This window comes from Seriola aureovittata, chromosome 3 (assembly GCF_021018895.1).
Source record: "Seriola aureovittata isolate HTS-2021-v1 ecotype China chromosome 3, ASM2101889v1, whole genome shotgun sequence".
Classification (NCBI taxonomy): Eukaryota; Metazoa; Chordata; class Actinopteri; order Carangiformes; family Carangidae; genus Seriola; species Seriola aureovittata.
Window position 1 is genome coordinate 22310798 of NC_079366.1, and position 23901 is coordinate 22334698.

The 23901-nt window shown below is 38.5% G+C and overlaps 2 protein-coding genes across 2 annotated transcripts; one reads left to right on the top strand and one right to left on the bottom strand.

Moving 5' to 3' along the window:
- Window positions 1-5042: 5042 nt before the first annotated feature.
- On the top strand, window positions 5043-10586 carry tmem184c (transmembrane protein 184C). The gene is made up of 10 exons (XM_056371924.1): window positions 5043-5665; window positions 6022-6152; window positions 6245-6281; window positions 6485-6690; window positions 7588-7662; window positions 7771-7864; window positions 7996-8108; window positions 8297-8396; window positions 8547-8718; window positions 8818-10586. Exons 1-10 carry the CDS (start codon window positions 5549-5551, stop codon window positions 9126-9128), a joined length of 1356 nt encoding a protein of 451 aa, XP_056227899.1. The 5' UTR covers window positions 5043-5548; the 3' UTR covers window positions 9129-10586.
- Window positions 9463-23243, bottom strand: prmt9 (protein arginine methyltransferase 9). The gene is made up of 13 exons (XM_056371923.1): window positions 22684-23243; window positions 21712-21911; window positions 21101-21249; window positions 20707-20943; window positions 20361-20528; window positions 20112-20214; window positions 19444-19553; window positions 19081-19273; window positions 17498-17681; window positions 15188-15869; window positions 14944-15097; window positions 11898-12020; window positions 9463-11316 (listed from the first exon to the last, which is right to left on the bottom strand). Exons 2-13 carry the CDS (start codon window positions 21907-21909, stop codon window positions 11077-11079), a joined length of 2541 nt encoding a protein of 846 aa, XP_056227898.1. The 5' UTR covers window positions 21910-21911; window positions 22684-23243; the 3' UTR covers window positions 9463-11076.
- Between the last annotated feature and the right edge of the window lie 658 nt (window positions 23244-23901).

The following is a 23901-nucleotide window of genomic DNA, read 5'->3' on the forward strand; positions in this document are numbered from 1 at the left end:
GGCCTCCTCTGTTTTTCATTTGCGTCTGTGAGAAAGAGGCGTCTGGGAGTGATTTGAAGCTCACTGTGACCTGCTTGGCAACCGAGCCCCCAGGGTTGCTAATGTCAGCAGAGAGGATGTGAACAGCTCGGACGGGTGGAATTTGATACATCTAAGTCACTTCTCATCTGTGATGCCAAAAGAGGATGGAGGAAAAAGTTTGACCATTACTTATCTGTGTTTTATTCATTACTTTAACTTTGATGTGGAAGGACTGTGTTTGTTTTGCTTATATACAATGTCATAATGGTCATAAATAGCAACAAATTACTGAAAATTGAATAATATTGATGCAAGTGGCAATGCAACACAAACACATTTCAACTACTGTTTCTTTAATGAACAAACTTTTTTACACTATCTCAAAAAGAGACAATTGCCTAGGCCGTGTCATCGCATAAACAAAGTTGAAAAACACCCAAGACCAACAGAACATTGTAGCAGCCGTGGCTTTATCGGACTTCAGCCTGTTATTGGTTTCGGCTGGTTGGTGATAAATCTCAGCCAGGTCATAAACCTCATGAAACTGTTCCATATTCTTCAGATGAAATCATATCACAATCAGGCTCCAGTACCCTTGAAGATACTCTGAACTGCTCAAAACACTGGTTGCTAAGATATGAGAATGAAAACGAAACAGCAAACAATAAATATGTTAAGACGAAACATATTGGAGCACATTCATGCTTCTCTGGGAAGTGAGATGAAGAAATCAGAGTGTGCGAGAGGAAGTGAAGGAGAGTGAAATTATGTTTTTTTTTTTTGGTGGAATTTGGTGGGAACCTTGTTTCTTGCCAGCAGTAAATTGAATAAAGCTCAAAAACAAATAAGAGAGGATCTCATGGGTCCAAAGTGCTTCTCTTTGTAAAGCTTACTCAGATTTGGTTGTTCATACACTAAATATATTGAGGACCAAGTGTCTGTGAAGGCTGCCTGACAAGATATAAGATCCTGTTGTCATCATTTTGACAAATAAAGAAAAAGCTTAATTCCAGCTTGCAAGTAAACAATATAATATTTTTCCGTATGTTTTTTCTTTGTTAACTTTGTCATCTTATTCTTTGTTTTGTTTTTAATGCCGTACATATATATAGCGTGCAAGTATAATGCTTCTGCAGCTGTTCACGTTATTGGTTGGGGATTGCCTACTTGTGCTAAGTGCAAATGTATGTCCTTCATTGGCCGATGCTGCCCTAAACGATGTTAACACTCTGCGTGTATTATTGTCGCACTGAATGAAGACGTGCAATCAGTTTGTTCCATTATCCAAATTGTAAAATAAAAATTGAACAAGGAATTCGAGAGCCGGAAACAGATACAGCTCGTCTTCAAATTAAAGGTTGCACGTTTTGAACAAGCGTGCTGGCAGCAGCGGTCAATTTGAGAAGAGCTAGACAAATAAAAATGTCTAAAAAATGAACTCTATTCATAACAGTTATCGGTGTTTAACTGATTTTTTAATGAACACTGTAATTATTATAGAGTATTGCAATTCATGTATGTAGCTATTCATCAATTTATTAATTTGATTAAAGTAACTTAATCTGTTACTTTGGGCATGTAACTTTTTTTTTTACTTAAATAACATATAGTGTTGGAGGTGGGGTCACATGACTGCTGGACCGAAGAGCAGCAGGAGAACAGGTGTGCTGACTGGGCAGCTCACACAGGTGCCTTGAGTGTTCTTTGTTCTGTGTCCTGAGCTCATTCTCTGTTTTTCTTCAGCTGCGTCCCTCCGTCATTTCACCATTGTTCCTGAGTGCAATGGGTGAGTTTATTTTATCATTTTTTCTCAAGTCATGTTTATTTTGTTGTTGTTAATTGACATGATGAAGGCCTGTTCTTGAGAATGTGTATTTAAGATTATCCATATAAAAATATGATTTAAAGACCTTCATTATTTCAGTTTTGTGCTTATATTGTAACCTCGCTCTCAGATTGTGGCAAAAACACACCAGTGATGCTGAATAATAAGGTAAGGATGGTATATTATATCTATATGATAACTATATAAGTATTTATATATTCATTTATATTTAGGCCTATATAAGTATATAAGTACATTAGTACATTACATCACCTAAGTACTGCCAGAAACAGGAGTTTGGTGGTAGTAAGTGTTAAAGGAATAGTTTAACATTTTGGTAAATATACTTACTTGCTTTCTTGTCTTCAGTTTGATGAGAAGATACTAATCTTGTGTCTTGCGTGATTAGTATTAGAAACCCAGGTATGATGAATAATAAAGTAAATGTCTTTACACCAAATTAATAAGGAAAAATGCAAACAAATAAGTTGAAGTAATCTGTAATATCAGTAGTGTGGGGAGTGGATGAGTGAGCGTCACTGTCATGGGTGTACTTCAAAGGTTAAAGCAACAAAAACCAAAAAGCTAAAGACATGCGCAGGAGGAGGAGATCTCAGGTGAATATTCTGGCCTTTATACTCGTGCACATCAGGCCTTGTTGTCCCGCCACTACAAACAGGAAAAATAGAGCAGCAAACAGCACAAACAGAGGGGCTGTCACAATATATGGCATATTATTAAATTTATAATTAGTTTAATCAAATTAATAAACAGTCTTTCTGTGTCAAGGCAGTCCACAACACAGGGAGGAGTGGCATAAGAATCACCTAGTGTGACTTGAATGAAGTACTTTTGTACTGAATAAGTCTTTTGTACTGAATAAGTCTTCTTTTATTCAATATTTTTGCTATTCTCAACAAAACTAACAATACCTTAGTCTTTATATACTTTCCACCCTCCCCAGCCTGTGGCTGCAGGCCAGTAACAATCACAACTACAGTTTAACATCATAGTGAAGAAACTTAAACAGGGAGATTACGCTCTACCAAGCTGTGGATAAACGAGTAACACTTGTCAATTCAGTGGTTCTGGTTTTGGTCTTTCATGGGATTTGCTGATAATAAAAAATGTAGAATATTACTAGACTTGCCCTTTAAAGAGACTCAGTGTAACATAAAGTAAGCTACAAGTCTTGTTTTTATATAACTCTTGTTCATGCTGTATGACTTTGAGGAGCTTTTTCAACTCCATCCTACTTCACTTATGTTGTTGTTCAGGAACAGATGAACTGAAGTGAACACCCTCAGTGAGTCTGAACATTTCCTGACACAAAGGCCTATGGCAGACGTATTAAGATAAATAAGTAATTGTTGAACAATTGCAGACTTGTGTATTCCTCAGACAAAGGAGGTGCACTTTGGCTGATACATTATCTCTCAGGAATCAGACAGTATGTCTCCTCTTTTGTTGTGCATTGATTATTATTATTCCTAAGACCTATCCATTCTGCTTATCCCGTCTATGTGTGTTTCCTGCGAGGCACGTACTGTTCAAGCTGCTTCACCCTACAGTTATGGCTATGATTCAGTGAAACGTGATGGACGCCACATCCTTTATTCTAAAATATGTTTTGGGTCTGATCAAACACAGCATATGTTTATCTACCCTGCCTTTACACGGCTGTACCCTGTATGCCACTTTGCATGGCAATCCCTCCAAGCTATCCACCATGGCATTCGCTTGCACGACTTGTGGCGAAGACTATTTCTAATTCATAAAAGCCAAAAGGATCAATTCAAAATTCATGAACAATCTGTCCTGCAACAACCAGTGATTTCTGTGACTGTGGGGCAGTGGAGACATGGTGCAACAGAAAGGAGAGTTCTGCCTCCCCTCATTTTCCAAGAAGACACACAGACATATACACAGATATACACACTCATGCATGCGCACTTACACACACAAGGAATGCTCTGAAAATTCCTTTTAATTACACTGTTAATGTCGATTAAACAAAAAATATTGTAGAAACCTGGAAAAACACTGCAAATTGAGATAAATATCATTCCAAATGGAATGAGCAAATGTTATATGTGTAATAATATGTATGTGTGTGTGTGTGTGTGTGTGTGTGTGTGTGTGTGTGTGTGTAAAATGAAAATCATGTTTCTCTCCATGATGAAAATTAAAATGGAAATTACACTCGTATATCAATTTGCTGATATATTGGATATGGGTTGTTCAGTGTCATATACATCAAATGTGATGAATAAGATACAATTTGAAGGATTTCACACTTATTGTGTAATTGCTTTAGTAATCTAGTACTCTTTATTGGTGTTAATTTTACATTGTTAAAGTAAGTTTTGAAGTTTCAAATAGAAAAAGCTGCAAATATGCTGAATATTGACTGACACAATGTACAGGCAATACAAAATGTATAGAGAGTGGCATCAAAATTATATATTTAAACATAAAAATAAATTAGAAGTAAAACAAAATGTAATGTAGAAATGTATATGTAGACAGGTACCTGTTAAATGAAATAAACAATGAATAAATAAATAAATAAACAACCAAGCAACCAACTCTGATGATGATTTCAATACAGAGTCAATCAGGTGTCAAACATGACATTTCCTGGACAAATAATTTTTGTTCTACAAACAGAGATTCCTTGGTTGGTCTGTCGATAAATGTAAATGGAGGTAAAAGCATTTGTTTGCAAAAGGCATTTTAATGCCACCAGGACCCAAAAATAGACATTTTCATTTGACATAACATAGAATTAATAACATTACAAAATTACCCAGTGAGTTAGAACAAACAACACCAGGACGTCAGTCATCATTAATATTAAGTACACCTGTGCTTTTTCTGACATGAAATTTCTTTTGCTTGAACAAAAGGCCATAAGGTCTTAATGGCCTAAATCTATACACAGTGTAGGAAAGACCAGAGTCCTGTCGTTTTTAAACTGCTGCTACACAATACACGTTACTACTGGTTTCCTACTAATTGTTAATTTACATTGCCATCTGGTGGCAAAAACACGGCTCCTGTGGTCAATGGGAATGCAGAGCAACCGAACTAGCTACGTGTGACGTCATAGTGGGACGCACACTCTCTTTATCTATTGGTTAACTGCCTCCTAAGCACCAATCAGCGTCTACAATGTAGGTGGGACTAAATCGAAGACAACAGGAAGGACAAGCCCAACAGCATTTACTTTTTGGAAACTTTTACCTACAAACGCAAACCGCCCTTAAATACGAATGAGTAAACGCTTATCTAGATAGTCGATTGATGTATCAACCTGCAATATTATTTCATTGTGTTAGATATCGAGAAAACTCTAAAGGTTCAGGCAGCATGGATAATCAGCTTTGTTTGTTTACATGGTGAAACAGCTGATAAGCTAACGTTAGCGACCTAGCGTTGTAAAATCGAGTCATATGAGCTGTTAATTATCAAACAGCTTTGTCCTCATGAATGAAACTTAACATTAGTGGAAGAGGTAACATACATGTGCAGTAGAGGGGGCTTGTTTTAGGTCGCAGTGAGTCGTTAAAAGTCTAACAATGCGAAGCTAACGTTACATGTGTCGAGCGTTAGCAACGTTTTCTAGACGAATTGTCAAGTTGTTTTGTCGCTGAGCCTGAGGCCAGTTTCAAAGGCCTTGCAGCGTCTCTTCATGTCAAGATGCCTTGTTCCTGTGGGAATTGGAGAAGATGGATTCGGCCGCTGGTCGTTGTGCTGTATATTTTGTTGCTATTAGTCGTCCTGCCCCTGTGCATCTGGGAATTGCAGAAGTCAGCGGTCAGTTCCAGCAGTCGATTGATGTGATTGACATGTTGCTTTTAATTTAGTTTCTAGGAGCCATGTAGGTTTAACACAGGTAAAATGTAGTAGTACATGTGGTACTAAAGTACTGTACTTAAATACAGTTTTGAGGTACTTTTCTTTTAACTTGAGTAATATTACATTAATTTCATACTCATTTATACTAATAATCCTTTACATTTCAGAGTGAAATAACACTTTTTACTGTTAATTTTTAAATAAAGTAATTTTATAAAGTTGTATTGCTATTTTTAGAGCTGGATTTTCCAGATTTTAATGCAGAGCTAAGTCTCACAACTATGTGTTGACTGTCTCTTTCCACCTAATGACAGGTTGGCACGCATAATAAGGCATGGTTCATTGCTGGGATATTTGTTTTCATGACCATACCAATATCATTATGGGGCATTCTCCAGCATCTGGTTCACTACACTCAGCCAGAGCTTCAGAAACCTATCATCAGGTAAAGGTGTCAAAAAGCATGTCATTCATGAGCAATAGTCTGTTAAACTAAATGAACTGTTTTTTAAATGCTTGTGTTTTTATTGTTTTTAGGATATTATGGATGGTCCCAATCTACAGCTTGGATAGTGTAAGTTTTATATAATCAAAGCGATTATGGAGACCAAATGTATGTATCTACGAAATTACATTTTGCTGGAGTGATTTTTGTTGCAATGTCACCATTCCCTTGAGACATTACCTCAAGCAGCAACCTTACTATTTATGCATTATGCTATTTGACAATTCTAAATTTTCACTTCTCCCCCTGTAATCACTTTGATTTTTTTTTAGTGGATTGCACTGAAATACCCCAGAATAGCAATTTACGTGGACACATGCAGAGAGTGCTACGAGGCCTACGTCATCTACAACTTCATGACCTTCTTGCTTAACTACCTGGAAAATCAGTACCCCAGCCTGGTGATGATGCTGGAGGTTCAGGAGCAGCAGAAACACCTGCCACCTCTCTGCTGCTGCCCGCCATGGCCAATGGGAGAGTAAGTTCTCTTTATAATAGTACAATTTTTACAGACGTGTATACATACAATCCAAGTGGGCTCCTTTCATACCAAACTGGATGTTCCCCAATATTCTCTTGTCATACTTTCTAACAGGCTGACCTTATTATGTGGCAGCGAGCACATTATACAAACTTGAAAATGCACAGTCTGGCCATAGTCATATGACTAACTAGATCTAACTGACTTTCCAATTTTTATCAATTTTATTATTGGTCTTTTTGTGTAACTGATGGCATAAACACTGTACCTTTTTGATATTACTTGATTTCATTGAAGTGTTTACAGTTTTAAAGAAAAGAAACAATGAAAGTGACTCAGAGATAAAAGGCGATGCGTTCATTTCATGTACATGTAGTTTGTTTGACTTTGTCTCAAGGCACTGAAATGTTGAGATGGAAGTGTTTTTTCCCAAAGCAAACAAAGCAATGACAGTCACCAGCTTCAAATTAGCCTCAGTCAGGCAACATCAGTAACTGATTAACATGCCTGTGTGTAGTTAATTTTGTCCTTCTCCTTCAAAACTGAAGGAGAACAAATTGACATTTGCCTAAAGGTTGGCAGCATTAGTCTCATTTATTAAATTTGTGGTTAATAATGCTACCCTGTTAAATTTTTTTAACCCTTGACAGTATTTTTGCATTTCCTGTGTGTATGTCATAGACCATGACTGACTGAATATTTGTTCAGGAAAATTACGCAGTTCCGTGTTAATATGTTGTCATTACAGTCTTCTCAAAGATCCACTCACCATGTTTCTTATGACAATTAGTGTTTAGTGTGTTTGGTCTTAAATTCAATAGATTCTTACTGACAGCAAATTAGATATTGTTAAACCAATTTCTTTCTAATTCAAATCATACATCTCCACTGCAGGGTTTTACTGTTGAGATGCAAATTGGGAGTGTTGCAGTACACAGTTGTAAGACCCGTCACAACAGTGATTGCTTTGTAAGTAAGCTTTGATCTTCATGCACTTGATTTTATTCTTTTACACAAATGACAACGTTTTGTTCACTATTTGTATTAATGGCTGTCGTGGCTGTTTCTTCTTCCTAGGATCTGTCAGCTGTGTGGAGTATATGATGAAGGAAATTTCAGTTCAACAAATGCATGGACGTACCTGGTCATCTTTAACAATATGTCACAGCTGGTAACGATACCACTGTTTTTTTTTTTTTTTTTAAATGGGTCTCAATTAAGGACTGTTTGTCAAGAGATGTTCAGAATACAAGCAGCCTACTTTAAACAAGATTTCTCTTTGTTTGTGTTCTCTTGATCTAGTTTGCCATGTACTGCCTGGTGCTGTTCTACAGGGCCCTGAGAGAGGAGCTGAGTCCAATCAAACCAGTGGGCAAATTCCTTTGTGTCAAAATGGTTGTGTTCGTCTCTTTCTGGTAATTCTCAGTGTGTCAAACATAATGACACGACTGTCCCTTCATATATCTGGATATTCTTAAAAGAAATGTAGATTTTGTATATATGTCACATTTTGTGTTATATTCATACATGTTGGTGACATATGCTTTACATAGACAGTGACATCAGGCTGTAAAGTTGCTACTTTTTTTGTAAACTCTCTCAGGCAAGCTGTGTTCATTGCTCTACTGGTGAAAGTGGGAATTATCTCAGAGAAACGTACATGGGACTGGCAAAGTGTGGAGGCTGTTGCTACTGGCTTACAGGTAAGCTGAAGCTTATCTATTTGAAAAAGAAGTGATGATAATTTCTGAGTTTATGTAATAAAGTCATATAAGTGAATCATAATGTTACAAGTATGTGACATTGGTTTTACTGCCTAACTACAACACTACCGAATGTCCTGTTTCCGTCAGGATTTCATCATATGTGTGGAGATGTTTCTGGCAGCCATTGCCCATCACTTCAGCTTCACCTACAAGCCTTACATCCAGGAGGCTGAGGAGGGTTCTTGCTTTGACTCTTTCATGGCAATGTGGGACATCTCTGATGTCAGAGCAGACATTTCTGAACAAGTCCGCAATGTTGGTAAGTGCCTCCTGGCTACTGATGTACTTTTGTAAGTACATCTGGCATATTGTCCAACACTGAGAATACTGTAAAGACACTCTTTGTCCTCATTGACAGGGAGAACAGTAATGGGTCGTCCAAGGAAGTCTTACTTTGGCGAGGCGCAGAATGATGGTGAGCGATCTGGTTTGCTCTCATCGAGCTCCCATGATGCCATCACCGAGGCGGCATCCAACCCAGTATCACCCAATGGCCAGTACCAGGGCCTGGGGAGAACCCTCACACACCACTCTTTGTCAGCTCCTGCCGGGTTCAGCTCAGCCCCTTGGGATGAAGGATATGAGGCCAGACCTGAAGAAGCCCAGGAAGAAGAAAGGACCAACCAAACCAAAGAACCAACAGAGGCAGATCTCATCGTGATCACCTAGCCTTTCATTAAGGCTGATGTCACCAACAGACTCTACCATACATGGTTGGGCAGGACCCAATTACAGCCTTGCCCATATCCTTCAGACATTACTTTACGGATGCAACATTAAACAAAACTGTTGTTTTAAAAGGGCACAGCCACCAAGTAATTGTAGACATTTGCTGACAAAGGCAAAAGCAGATGGACCTCTGCCGGTGACAGCTCCAAGAATGTTCGGTGAAGTTATGGCTACGTGACTAAAAGATTAGTATATAACAAACAGTTTTTGGAAGTTTTGTTGTAGGGAGTTATGTTACTCAGCAAGTATATGCCAGAATGGCTTTTATCCACTAATTGGGAATAACTGACAGTCAGTTTTAATGTGTGTCCCAAAGAGCACACCTTTCTTCAAAGAACCCAGTGTTTGTGTCGTCATGTTTCTTAAGATGAGTCTACCTGAAACCTTCTGGTGTCTGAGTGAAGCATGAAGATGTATGCTTTCCAAGTAGAAAATGATTTCACAATTTTATCATATCACAATCTCAAATGTGACGGATGATAAAAAGATATATGCAACTTTTGAAATACAAATGTTATCTTCATATTGTATCTTGCTTTATAGTGATTTCTTAAGACATAGATTGACGTTAGTAAATATGAATGAAAATCTACCATACTAAAGCACATTAGACTGGTCCTAACCAGTAGAAGATATGTATCCCTGCGGGAAGGGATTAAAAGAGCAGAAGCAACAATTTGTCGGGATGCACAGTTAAGACTAAATTTATTCAGTGGAAAAATAAACTTGTGAGAAGTATTTTAGATCTAATACCTGCTGAAAGATGTGTGACATCATTACAGTGTCACTGTTAATACAATGTATTTCCGAAGGGTTTGAGCAGATAGTGTAAGTAAGGTCCAAGTATTAAAACAACCTACCACAATTCAGTCTGAAACTGTACAATCAGCACATTCTTGTAAATTCCTATCAGTGCTTTACTGCATATAGCTCACTCTATAGTGTTTATTAGAAATGTAATCACTAGTTTTCTCAGATGCCTTGTTCTACGTGCCATGGAACTAGTCTGTACACTACATCAGTTTAGCATTTATACTCTAGCATCAGTTTTATTTGATAAGTTTTCCATCCTTTTTAGCCTTTAAGCTGAAATAACTTTGCAGCTAAGCACCTAAGCCATTTCTTTCTCCCATAGATTTTCTGAGCTTATTTGTCATATGTGCAGGGATATTGACATGTTTAATGTACATTGTAGGATATCAGGTTGATTCAGTGAATACATAAATGTATCATATCAAGATAATCTGCATCATGTCCAGCCCGAACATGCTGCATTGCCTTACGTGATTTTATTTTATTTTTTAAATACAACTGACAGGTTTACATCAGCTGATGTAATTTTTCCATGTTTTAATTTAAACCATCTGACAGTCTCCTCAATAAATCAGATTAACTACATTTTCACTGATTTCTTTTTTCTTTTGTTTATTAAGGAAATGTCACACATTTATTGTTTCTTTTTTTTTTATTGATACCCACAAACATCTTTACAAAAACAACTGCAGCCATAATCAAGGGACAACTATAATATTTATATTATATACCTACAAATGTTATAAGTACAAATTATAAATGTCCTTTGACTTTACAGCAAATTTACAAAGAAAAACATGAAGGTTCATAGTTAGAAAAGTCTTTGTCATGAACCTGCTTCCCACCGGTACAAGAGTTTGGGTCATGCAGGTTTCTGTTAAATCTCTAAACAGAGACCCTGTGTGTCTGGGGAAACGAGGAAATTTGAAGACTGGTATTACATTTGTGAAAAATGACAATGGAGAAGGGAAATCCCTTTCTGGTATTAATAAATACCCTACAGAGTATGTGACAATAATCTAATTTTAACTTGAAATATATAAAAATAAAACCAAAGCTAGAGTGTAAGCGGTTATTACACCATTGGCCTGGGGGAACTGTCTACATGGGCCGATATAGAGATGGTGCTCTTGTGAAGCTTCACAGCGAGATGGACCCAGTCTCCAGCTCGTACTTCTAGGGGCTGCTGCAGCACAGCAGCCGCCTGCTTCCAGTGAGAGTTCTGGCTGAGGGTGCTGACACTGATCTCCTGGTCCAGGTAGATGTGGTACCAGAAAGGAACTGCTGTTATTCTGCCTGCAGATGTAGCCTGAACCTGGGAAAGAGAGATCAGAGTTTAACAAGATATTTAATGGTACATAAGACTAGTCAGTTACTAATATACTCTCAGTCACTTTTACTGTGAATCACCTCTTATGTTTTGCTTCTGTTGGTTTAAAAACAATATGACATATGCAAAAAAAATAAAATAAAAATGAGATAATGGCTCGTTGTAATTCTACTTTTACCAAGAAATTCCTTGGAGCAATGTCAATTGTGAATTGAATCCCAGTGATCCAACATGAACCTTATGTTAGATCACTTAATGAATGTCAATAGACCCGTGTTGGAGACAAGTATAAAATATTCAACAACCAAAAAATACTGGCAGTTCCAGGCATAAAGTTTCATTTCTGAAAATTCAAAAAGTGAGTTCTGGGCTGAATTCATGCAGGAACAAAAGACACAAAATTAGAAAAGTAAAGTAAGGTTAGAGGTTTGTGTTTGTAGGTATGACTCATTTCTAGTTTTTTGGTGCTGTATGTTCATGTGCCAGAAGTAGGTCAGGGATTTTTGACCTATACTAGCAGAATCAATGCATGTTGGCAGCACTCAGTTGTCCAATTTGTGCCTTACCTTCACTTCTCTGTTGGTGTAGTTCGCGTTGGCATCCATGAGGTCGAGAACAAAGAGCTCCACAGACTCGCTGAGATGCCTGCACTCCAGTGTGGAAAAGTCCAGAAACACATGGACTGGTACCTTAAATTCACAAAAGATGAACACAAATGTTAATTAGTTCTTTGCAGCTGACATTAGAAATGACTTTCTGCTGACATTATAAATACTGACATGGAAAATGGAGAGAAACTACTTATTAATTCTTTTATAACAAAGAGAAAAATCCAAGTTGCTTATTTTGGCTCAAAGTACAGATTTTGATACGGATAATAAATAAATTAATAAATAAAACTTCAGTGTATTAACAGTCCTGCAGAAGATGACTCACAATTGATGTGGGCTCGCTTTCTCACAAACCAGTATTTATCCACATTACGTTTAATTGCTAGTGTCAGCGGATAATCACTCAATCACTGACTGATGCTTAGAAACTAATCTTCCACTTCAAACTCTTCCAAACTTGACAAACAGGCTGTGGCTGCAGGGTGGCAGACTTAAAAGCTGAGGGAGACCAAAGTGGCAGCACAGAAAGTGTCACTGTTTCCTTTACTGCAGAACAAAAGAATCTTTCCTCCTCCCTGTCACAGTTGTGTAGACCTCAGAGCCTGCTGTTTGATGTGCTTGATGTAATGTGTACTGATGGATTCAGGTAGGAATGTCTTGGGCCAAGCTGTGTGCTGTGTCTTGTGTGACAGTTGTGCTAGAAAGTGCCCTCCACTGAGGGCTTCAAAGACAACATCTGTTAAAACAAACGACCGTCCCGTGAGGGGCATGCGAAATTAGAGCACAAACATGATACTGGGAAAAAAAAAAAAGAAAAAAAAAAAAAAAAAGATAACTACCAGACCAAATAAAGGAAAAGAATTCAAAGGGATTTTGCAGCTTCTTTAAAGCAGCTGGGAAGCACACATCAAAGAGGAGTGCACAACAGAAAACACAGTCCAGGACCTTGGTATTCCAAGTGAATTACCTTGTTCAACAAAACTCAACCCATACATGGTAGAAAACAGAACTGGATGCACAGTCTACTTATCATCTTGGCCAAGCAAAATATAAGCAGAGATTTATTTTCGTACTCTTACAGTATTGCACTATATGGCAAATCTTATTTAACAAACACCTCAGGCAACATATTTGCACCTAATGCACGAACTCTGAATGTGAATGATGCAAGCTTACAAACACAGCATACTGTATGTGAAAACTGTCAATATTGACGGTTGCATCAGGAACATGAGATTGATGGTTGCATCAGAAACATGAGACAGAATACAAGATACCAGTGGCCTGAGATGTACAATAGGAAGATTTCGCAACTTCTGTTATGAAGACTGAAGAAGTTTCAGTTCAACAATATGGTTTAAGTGTGTTTCAATGTGATTTCCTTTGAATTACCCTGGGCTTACAGTGGTTAATCCACTTTTTATTGTAAGAACACATTTTATAAATGAAAGAATTATAATAAATCTGACTACCAACAGTACAACAGAAGTATGTTAATGCCATCAGCCTCCTGTTCATGTAATCAGATGAATTTATAATGTTAATATTACATCCATTTCAAGGAAGTTAGTTAAATAATAAATAGTATATAGAGCATATACAATGTGTATACAAGAACCCAACTGATAGTGGATTTTTGAGCATAATACTGATACAATATATTAACCAATATTCCTTTTTATAAACTTCTCACATTCACATTGTTGATCAGAATCCCATAAATTGGGTCAATAAATAAACGTCAGTGCTCCCTAGTGGACCGACATGATCATTTTCTAAATCATTTTTGACAAAAACCAAAACAGTTATAGACAATGTATGTAAAAATAACATGAATATGATGCGTGTGGTATGAGTGTGTAATATATGTGCAAGCTGTGTTTTGTGATTGTGGGTAGACTGGTAAAGATAATGGCATGGTGGGATGTATAGGGACAGAGTGAGTATTGTGATAATAAATGATGTAACCTGAATATAATTGAGGAAAGAATGTTATTATAGAGAATATGATAATAATAAAAATATATAGTAGTACTATAGTAATGATATCCTATCGATGTAATAGTGATATATCTTACAATAAAAATATGATAAGAATATAAATTAGTATAAAATAACATAATAATAGTATAGTGATATTATGACATATATACATATATACAGTGTTACACAATATAATATGTACTATTTATATTATTTTATTTTATATAATATAATCATTTTAAGTTATGTTAAATAGTGATGAGTAGCGAGGCCAGGTCAAGCCACTGTGGAGGTGAGCAACAATTCATTAGTCATTATCAATCAACTGAACTACCATCATGCCATGCCAGTGTCACCTGACTCTGTCCACTGGCAACTTACAAGGCCAAACTTGACACTGATTGGTTAGTTAGACTGAACTTAGTTACTGGCAGACGTCAGAACATAAAACAGTGCAGTTACATTGCAGATGCAGGGGTTAAGAAAAGAGCAAGCGACGCAAACCTCTTGAGCAGAGACACCGTTTCTAAGCTGATCAAATTGTAGCAGCTAACGTATGGTGCATTACATTTAATGCCATATTTTCAGAAGGTACAACGTAAATTTGTCCCTACCGAGCAGGAATTAAAAAAATATTGTTTTTAATTTAGAATTTATGTTTAATAAATAGGTGTAACATTGATGTTCAACTGCCATTTCATGGTCCGCAGACAGTACACCATCATCTTTCCCTTTTTACGCTCAAGATGTAACCTCCCTGTTAAATTAGAGAAGCACGCACAAGATGTGATTTGGCATCATGTGACTCATAATGTATATATACATTATTATTATATATACATCTTTAGTTTTTCAAGTCAAAGATACAAAAAAAAAAAACAAACAACCCACAAACACACACAAAGTGGCATGGTACATCAAAAACCCTGTAGTGAACCCTGTAGTGATTTTTACATGCAGAGTAAATACCATAAATAAGTTAACCTTGATACATGGTAGCTTATGTTGGTATACTTACAGTGAATTGGTTGATGAAGGGAGCAATATTGAAACCCAGTGTCGGCTCCTGGCCCTGGACAGCACTCTCCAGCAGCAATGTGTCTGACTCCACCAGCATACCATGCACCACAATCCGCTCTGGGAAAATGTGTCCTCCTTCCTCCAGCAGACACCTAGTATGGATTATTCAAATATATTTTCATGAAATATTACCCTAAAATAGTCATTCATATTTCTTCTTGTTGTCAACTAGCTACACTTACCTGGCCAGTGACGCTTTCTCCATCAGCTTCTGTCTTATCAGGCCACAGGTCTCTACACAGTCCAGGATGATGGCGCTCCATAGCTTCTCCCTGGACGGCCTCTTCAGCATCCCGTGCTCGTCCTCTATGTGGTTGAGCCAGAACTCTAGATGCTGTTCTGAGACATTATTGGAGCGAGCCAGTCTCTTTAGCACTTCCTGCTGCTTGTCCTTTTCCACAGAGCTGTAGGCTTTTACATGACCCTGGCTGGCAGCGATGAGAGAGAGCAGAGAAAAGCCCTCTGACACATCCAGCACGTACAGCAGGTCACTGCTGTCAGACTGAACACCTGATCCTTGCTCTCGGTTTCGGCTTTTAACTTTCAGCTGAGACGTGAGTTTTCCTAATGCACTGCAAAAACTCTGATGGTACTCCTGGTTGTTGAGGAGCGCCATTTCTGAACATTCCAGCATGCAGAAGTCTTTGGTTTGATTCTGGCCAGTCTGAAGACATGCTAACGCACTGCACAGTTCTGCCTCTGGGTTTGGGTTTGAACTGGGATTTCCAGAGTACTGCGAGTCAACACGCTTGTCCAGACGCATCTCATGACCCTCTCTCAGCACAGCGACACTGCAGAGCCTCAGGTAGGCATCTCGGCAGGAGATCTCGACAATCAGCTCGTCTCCAGGTTTCAGCACAAAACCTGAAGAACAACAAGGGAACCGGAACAATGTAGGACGTGGAATTAAAACTCAATACTTTTTCGATTCAGACTGAAATGTGTCCATAGTATCAAATACTATCAACTGAAAGTTGGCATTGGACATTTGGTCAAATGTGTAGATTTGTTTATTTATTATTCGATATTTAACAGACTTCCTGATAGAAATACAAATGTTGCCCTTTTTGTGATTAAACAAAAATTGTGCAACTAAAACACAAAGCAAGGGTAATGAGAAATCTAAATATATCAATCACCATTACATCAACCATAGATACATATTACTGAATGTAAATTATAGAATAAAGTATTATTTTAGTGTCAATACCAAATCTCAAAAAACTGCAAATGATATCCAGCTATGTGGATAGAGCCAAAGGGAAAATGATGATAGTAATAGTTATTCATAATGTAATGCTTAAGCGTTTCTAATTTTAAGCTGGCATGAAAGAAGCATCATTGGTTACATTTTTAGATGGTTGTAGAAATAGAGGGAAGAGGCAGAGAGGGAGAGCAAAAGAGGAGAGGAAGGGAGAGCGAACCCCGCGGAGAAATGAGATTCAGGGGACTGGGCACGGAGAGAGAGGGGGAGAGGCACAGAAAGGATTCCTGCAGGAATAACATCTGTTCATGTCTTCATGTCAGTGCGCAGCTCGTCAGAGGCATTTGGGAAAAATGCATATTTATTGCCTATAAGAATTTCATGAACACTAAAGAGTGTCACAGACGATCACGGCACACACGTCACAGTGACCGGGAAACGGATGTTGGTGATCACCGGGAAAGGTGGCGGCTCCCCTGACGCTGCCCGGGCCAATTAGCAGTGCAGTGAAATGCTGCTGCGTCCTGTCTGAAAGATGATGTACTGTGATGCCAACTGGAACATGTCACCTCATGTCAGTGGCTATTAAGTTCACAGTGGCCAGGGTCTGATTGCAAAGTAAAGAGTGCACAGTGCTTTTTGGGATATTTAGCCCCCTTAATTTAATGCTGAGAAAGCAATTTAAGCACAATGCTGAACAAATATCAGTTTTACTTTGTTATAATAGCTGTATTGTCTCAAAGCTCATCAAAATGTTGTTATATTCATTTGGGACAGTTACATATTCTTTTAATGTTTTAAAATTTCAGTAAATGTATTATTAGTATTAAATGGATTTTATGGCATAATCTTTCTGAATTTGAGAATCTTTATGTGCCATTATCTATTACAGTAAAAAATTCTCAAATGTAGTAAAATAGTTGCACTAACTGTCAGCTAAAATATTTCCTCCAGGTATCACTGGTATTATTCAAAACAGCTTAAAGGTGTAAACAATCCAGTCTACAATACACACTGCCCTCATCTGATGTAACGTGGAAATGCATGACAAACGGAATAGAGAATACAGGCAAGCAAGCTGAGGAAAACTATTTTATAAACAAGTTTGGTTCATGAGAATTTGAAACAACTAGTCATGATTCAAGAAAAATACCCTGGACATACAGATTGACTGTGTTGCTTAAACCAAACCTTCAAATTAAAAGTCAGAGTGGCCAGTAGTTTATAAACAGTGAATATATAGCAGTCAATGAACATGTTGTCTCCCGCATGTTTATCAGTGTCTTACCCTTGGCGGTGTGCACAGGGTAGATGGCTTGCTCCCAGCAGGTGTCCTCCTGGGGTCCAGTGGACAGACTGCTCTCCTCATCCAGGTGGAGCTGGAACCACACAGCCAGAGCATCCAGCTCGCCCTCCTGAAGGACAGGCAGGTGGACCTGCTGAACCTCCCTGGAGCTCAGGCCCTCCAGTTCCTACAGGTCACCAATATACAACAGTTAAAGCTGAAGTTTTGGAAAAGTTTTAGAAAAAGATTTCATATACACAGGTATAAAAACAGGCCTGGTTCCTTAAAAGGCAATTTCATAGATAGTTTGGATGTAATAGGTTTTGTAGCTTTTACATCTCAACTTGCTCGTTGAGTCAGAGCAGTATAATGATCTACATTTAAATGTGTTTGCATTTCACTATATGTGCACAGCAGTCTTACATATTTATATCAGTATTCTGAAGTTTTCATATTCCTGTCCAGCCTAATCAGACCAGCATGTTATTAACTGTGGCCTTCCTTGCACGCATCAGTGCGGTGTGTTACCACAGACGGAAAAGACGTAAAGCAAACATCATCTTCTCCAGCACTTTCAGATCCACCCTGACTGGCTGGAGCTCTGTGGGCACTTTGCAGGTAAACCAGTGAATAGTGATGGCAAGAATAGAAAATTTCACATCCCCCTGATACTCTATAAGGAAAACTAGTTTGAATTAAGAGCTTGAGGACATTAATCTAAATAATAGTATTTCTTTGTGACATACAGTATAATAACCAAACCCTTTCAATGGTAAATTGTAGAGGAAACAGACAAACTAACCAACTTAAACAAAATATTCCTCAGTGAAAACCCTTCAAACGTGGGGGAAGAAAACACAACTTACTCAGTTGGAAGCCCTGCTCTGATCATATTCCTGGGAGAGGGACACACATGGACTCAAAGCTGGGCTTAGCAGATTTACAAACAGTTCAGTTCTGTCTTTTTGTTGTTTTGTTTTATCTGCATGTAGCCAATGTATCTACCAGCAGATCTAACTGAAGCACAATGCAGTGCATGTAAGACCAAGTATCTCTCTGCTTAAGTGAGTTTGCTTCACAGATTCTGGAGAGTTTCACAGCTCTGTCGTCAGGGTAGGTTTTGCCTGCAAGTCCCTACTGAACATGTTTGGATAAACTTACAGTATCAACACTTTATCCTACAGGTACAAACACAATCTTTCCGATCTGCCAGGTGCATACTGGGAACCAATAAATCAGACAATCCTTGCAGGGTTACAGCTAAATAATGAGCAGCCACTCATGTGCAATATCTAAGCCTGTGAGGCAGCCAGTGTGTTAGTTTCATGGGGACAATAGACATATGGTAAGGTAAATAAATGATTTTTCTCAGTTTCATTATTCTGCTTGACTCTAGGAAAACAGATACAAGCTGAATATTAGGATCACATACAAGGATGACGCAAAAGTTGGGTAAAGTTAAAACACATTAAAGTAATAGTGGATGAATCTACTGCATTGTTGCATCATTAAAAGTTACATGTTGAGCAGATGATATATTAGACAGATCTTATCAGCATCAGTTGGTCAAAGATGTTTCTGCTCACCTGCACATTATTAAAATCTATGTTGAGGGCTGTGAAGGGCTCAGTGAGAGGTTTATATCCTCCCGGCAGTCTGCTGAGTCTCTCTGTGGTGTACGGCTCCATGGAGTCATCCGGCTCAGAGCTGCAGCTCACTGGACTACGGAGCTCCCCGGCTGCAGCCATGGACAGGCCTCCCACCTCTGACACACACGTCCTGTATGAAAAAAAAAAAAAAAAAAGAAGAAAAGAAGAAGCTATTTAATGCTAGGTTCAGAAAATGATGCTACAAAACAACTGAAACACACATCTTCTGTTTGCAGGAAAAACATATCTCATCTGCCACACAGCCTATTCACAGGGATACAGACTGACTCAGAGACCTACCTGTGATGCCGGCGGATCTCGACGCATTCAACTGCCATGCCAAACACAGTGGCTCCAGCGGGGATGACCCGTCCTGTTGCAGACTGTTCCCTGAATTCATTCTCACCTCTCTTTAGGACAAGAAACATGTGCTTTTAATGATACTACACATTCAGCCTCTTTGATGGCACCAACACAACATGGGACTATTACTACTATTACAACTGCACTGTTTCACAGTCACTGTACATGTTGAAATGAGTGAAATGTCACAACTTGTGCTGTGAACTCCAGTTTAGCAATGAGATTTGCACTTTGCCAGATGTTTAAAAAGCAGCTTCATGGCGATATACTTTGAAATGTTTGACTTTTCGAGTTGACGAGGAGTTTGTGATCTTAATGACCTTTATTCCATTTTTTAATGCTTAAACATTTCACTGCCTGGCCCTCAGGTCCTACAAGTCCACACCATGAACTGTGACACAGCCCTGGCATCAGTATTCTCAATTTGATGTGATTTTCAAAGATTTTGTATTATTCAACATATATATCAAAGATTTTTAAAGATTTTCATGACCATGGGAAAACCTGTATGTCAGTAGCAAGCAGCAATAGATTTTGAAATGTTAAACATTGTACGATGGCGACCGGAGGATAGAGTTCTGTTTCCTGTCCTGTGATTGTGTTACCTGTGGAGGCAGCAGGAGGTGGTGCCAGGCATGAATGAGACTCTCTATGATGCCCTCTCCAAACAATCCTGCATCCACCGTCTCCGTCACCACCAAGGACACCCTAAGAAAAACAAGACATTGGATAGAAAAACATGAAAAAATAGCTCCTTAGCTCTCAAACATGCAGAAATGTCATAATCACACAAACAGAGATGAAGGTATTGTGTCTGTGGGACCAATGTTAGAGGGGTTAGGTGTAAATTGTACCTGTGTGGGATGTCCTTTGGCACTTCCATCTCCAGAGATTTCATATGGAGGATCTTGATGCTGCCATCCATTCCATTAGCTGTCACCACCTCACAGGCCAGTTCGTACATTGTCTTTGACAGCTCACAGGCGTACACCTCGGCAGCCCCTGCCTTCTTAGCACACATACTTCACAGGCAGAACAGGAAATTAGAACAAACACATGCATGTAGTAAAACATACATCCTATCCTAGCTGTAGACAAAACAAACTTCGTAAGTATGCTACCATTTGAAGACTCAAGTTGTTACATACAAATAAAATACACACCATAACTCAAAAAAATAAAAAAGGTTTCAAATCTCACCCAAGGATCCCAGTGCCAGTACCTATGTCAAGTACAGTGTTGCAGCCGCTCTGAACAGCCTTCTGAATGGCCTGCTGGTACTTCTGGTTCCTCCCATGGTCATTGAGCATTAAGAAATGCCAGCGCTCCACCAGCCAGTTGGCCACACGGTAGAAGTTCTCCCTGGCTTCAGGGTAGTCCGGTCTCAGCTTCAAGGCTTTATGGAAATGACCTGCAGCCTCATCTCTAAATCCCATCCTGGATAATGAAAGGAGAGCCAAAATATTGTCACAAACCGGATAAGCAGATCATTTATCTAATCAAGGTAAAACTACATTATTCCCTGTGTTGATGGGGTATTGGAACAGCATATTGATCTACACAACAATAATATTTACGCAGCGTAGGAGGGTACCTGAACAGGTGTTCACCCATGCTGTTTAGGATGACCTCGTCAGAAGGGAAAAGTTCCAGCGCTTGTTCGTAACAGTTAAAGAGGTCCTGAATACGGCCCACAGAGTCTAGCTCCTCTGCCCATTTGAAGAGAGTGAACCTGAAGGACTCCTGAAAGGGAGATGTCACAAAATTTTGTTCCAAAATTTGAAGATATTTTTGTTCTGCAGCAGTGTCTCAACTGTGTGGGTAAAGTCAGAAATGACTATTTATTATAGTGCACATTCACTGTCCCCAATTTTATTTGTCTGGGTGTGTAAATTTGGCCACTATATAGCGCCCTCAGAAATCCCACAACAGAGCAAGTGCAGTACTTTCTGCTAGCAATCCCACAACATAATGCTCTGCATTCCACTGATTGACTGAAGAGCTGTTAGTGAGGATGCAAAACAATGATTATTAGTTAAGTGTCCAAAATGTCAGTTTACAGTTTACAGTAGTGAATAAGTGAACAAGGGAGTGATTTTGTGCACAGCCAGTGATTGTGTGATTGTGTTTCTGTGTTATGTGTGCGTAATATTTGGCAGTGAATGTACAAAGACTGGTTTTCAGAGTAGTGTAAACAGTCATTACCCTTGCAAAGTCCTTAAACACAGGTGCGAGGTTGAGGACAAGAAGGTAGTGCACAAACGCAGTTCCATAATCTTGGTGGAACAGGCACTGCTGGGCGCTTTCTAGGGAACTAGAGACCAGCTCGTTCCTGGCAGGGTCCTCTCTGCGTCGCCTGCGGTTCCTCCTGCTATGCTTCGGCCTGGCACTGGTATTAGGCATCCCTTGCAAAAAAGAAAAAAGGCACTAATTGGGAAATTTAATGGGAAATGATACAATAACTTAAAGCCACTTTCAATAGGACAATAACATCCCACTGTAGAACCTGTCAGTTGGCAAAAATCTGCAAATATTTTGATAATCAATTAGTCGTAAGTCATTTTTTTAAGCAAAATATTTAACAGTTCCAGCTCCTCAAACATGAGAATTGATTGCTTTTTCTGGTCATAACATTATACTAAATTAAATATCTTTGGGTTTTGGACTGGTGGTTTGAGAAAACAAGACATCTGAAGACTGAAGACTGTTTTATGGACCAAATGACAGCCAGGAAAAAAACATTAACAGGTGAAAACTAAAATAAAAACATTAATTCATCCATTCAAGAGTGCATTTGCTTTTTAAAATTGTAACACCAGGAAAAACTTTGTACTTCTCTCTCACATTTTTTAGGCCATAGATCCACACTTTGACTTACTAAGTCACAATTATGAGATAAGACTCAAAAGTAAAGTTAACCTGCATGCTGTTTTGTAATGTTGACTTACTCACTTGTTATTGTGGCTTTTTTTTGTCATTCCTAATATCTAACAGATTTTTGTTTTATTGGAATGGGGGTTCCATACATGACATAACTTTGTAAAATATTAATAATAATTATTATAACGTCGACATAAGCAGTACATATTACATAGCTTTCTATTTGAAAAAAAACACTGAATAAGGATAATTTAAACATGCTTCTTTACAGGCATTACTGACTTTACGTTGACTTACTGTGAGTTGTTTTAGATCACAGGCTGGGGTTTGCGATAGAGAAGATTACTGGTGATTAAGTTTTTTACTCAATGCAACTTAATCTCATAAAAGCGGTATTGATAATTTTGCAAACAGAGACTTTAACGTTAGGGTTCTGCCCATTAAAGTCGTTAGCATCGTAGTGCACGGTCCTTCTCCTGACAGCAGCCTGACGTTAGCTCACATGAGAAAAGCTGTTCTGACAGTCACTGTGGTAGCTTAGCTTCTTGTCAAAAAATTACCATATCTGTTCAAATTCAAGTTATATCTGCAGACTGATGGTGTAAACTGCAAATCACATTTCTGCTAAAGATCACACATTAGCTACCGCTCAACCACAAACGTGTCCGTGCGCTTAACCACTCCGAAACAAACATGTAAGGAGACACGGTTCCGCAGGCGCAACTAATAAAGTCTGTTGTAGCTATTGAAACTACGACCAAGACGTAATCGCTGTAGGATACATTGTGGATAAAGATTTCCGTATTTATTTGCAAAATGCATTAAAGTAAACGTAAGTGCCTCAGATACGCCTCTGGTGGAACCAATGACAGACGAACCCTTTAGGCACAATCAAAGAGTACAAAGGATCAAGATAATCCACATCCCTACCTTAGAGCAATGAAGGAAGCGCTCTAAAAGTAGGGTATAGGTTTGTTCATCTTACAGCTGTAGTTACTACACAACCCTTTATACCCCCCCCCCCCAAAAAAAAACCCCAATGTCTGCCACTAATGTTTCACATTTCTATGAGTTTTTAGCAGCTCTAGCAAAGAGACATTTGAACCTCTCATTTTGTTTGATTTAAGAAACAGTTTGAGGCCAAAACAGGTAAATTGATCACATTTGCATATTACGACTTTCTTTTATCTTCTTTCCTCTTCCATTAATCTTCTCACAGTCTTGTCTGAAGTAACTTGTGACCCTTTGAAGGGAGCCAATCCTTTCATTACTAAAGTAAAGGTTTTGAGTACTTCATCCACCACGGGTCAGATTACTTAGTGATAGTGTTGCAAACCTCTTTTTAATGTAAGTTGATGAAAATGGCTGATCGAAATTACTTTTATTCTACACTTTACCTTTCCAAGGTAGTTTTCTTTCATTTCTTTTTTATAGCTTAATTTTATTTATTTATGGTTGCTTCTCATCAGTATCAGTTCAGTTACTGTGTATGGAGACATCTGTCCACCCAACTAA

Excerpts from the sequence above, each read along its gene's own strand:
- tmem184c (XM_056371924.1), top strand. The coding sequence starts at position 5,549 with ATGCCTTGTTCCTGTGGGAATTGGAGAAGATGGATTCGGCCGCTGGTC. Across the intron at positions 6,282-6,484 it reads CAATCTACAGCTTGGATAGT|TGGATTGCACTGAAATACCC; the intron begins GTAAGTTTTATA and ends ATTTTTTTTTAG. Across the intron at positions 7,865-7,995 it reads TTAACAATATGTCACAGCTG|TTTGCCATGTACTGCCTGGT; the intron begins GTAACGATACCA and ends CTCTTGATCTAG.
- prmt9 (XM_056371923.1), bottom strand. The coding sequence starts at position 21,909 with ATGCCTAATACCAGTGCCAGGCCGAAGCATAGCAGGAGGAACCGCAGG. Across the intron at positions 20,944-21,100 it reads ATGGGTGAACACCTGTTCAG|GATGGGATTTAGAGATGAGG; the intron begins GTACCCTCCTAC and ends TTCATTATCCAG. Across the intron at positions 12,021-14,943 it reads CCTTCATCAACCAATTCACT|GTACCAGTCCATGTGTTTCT; the intron begins GTAAGTATACCA and ends TGTGAATTTAAG.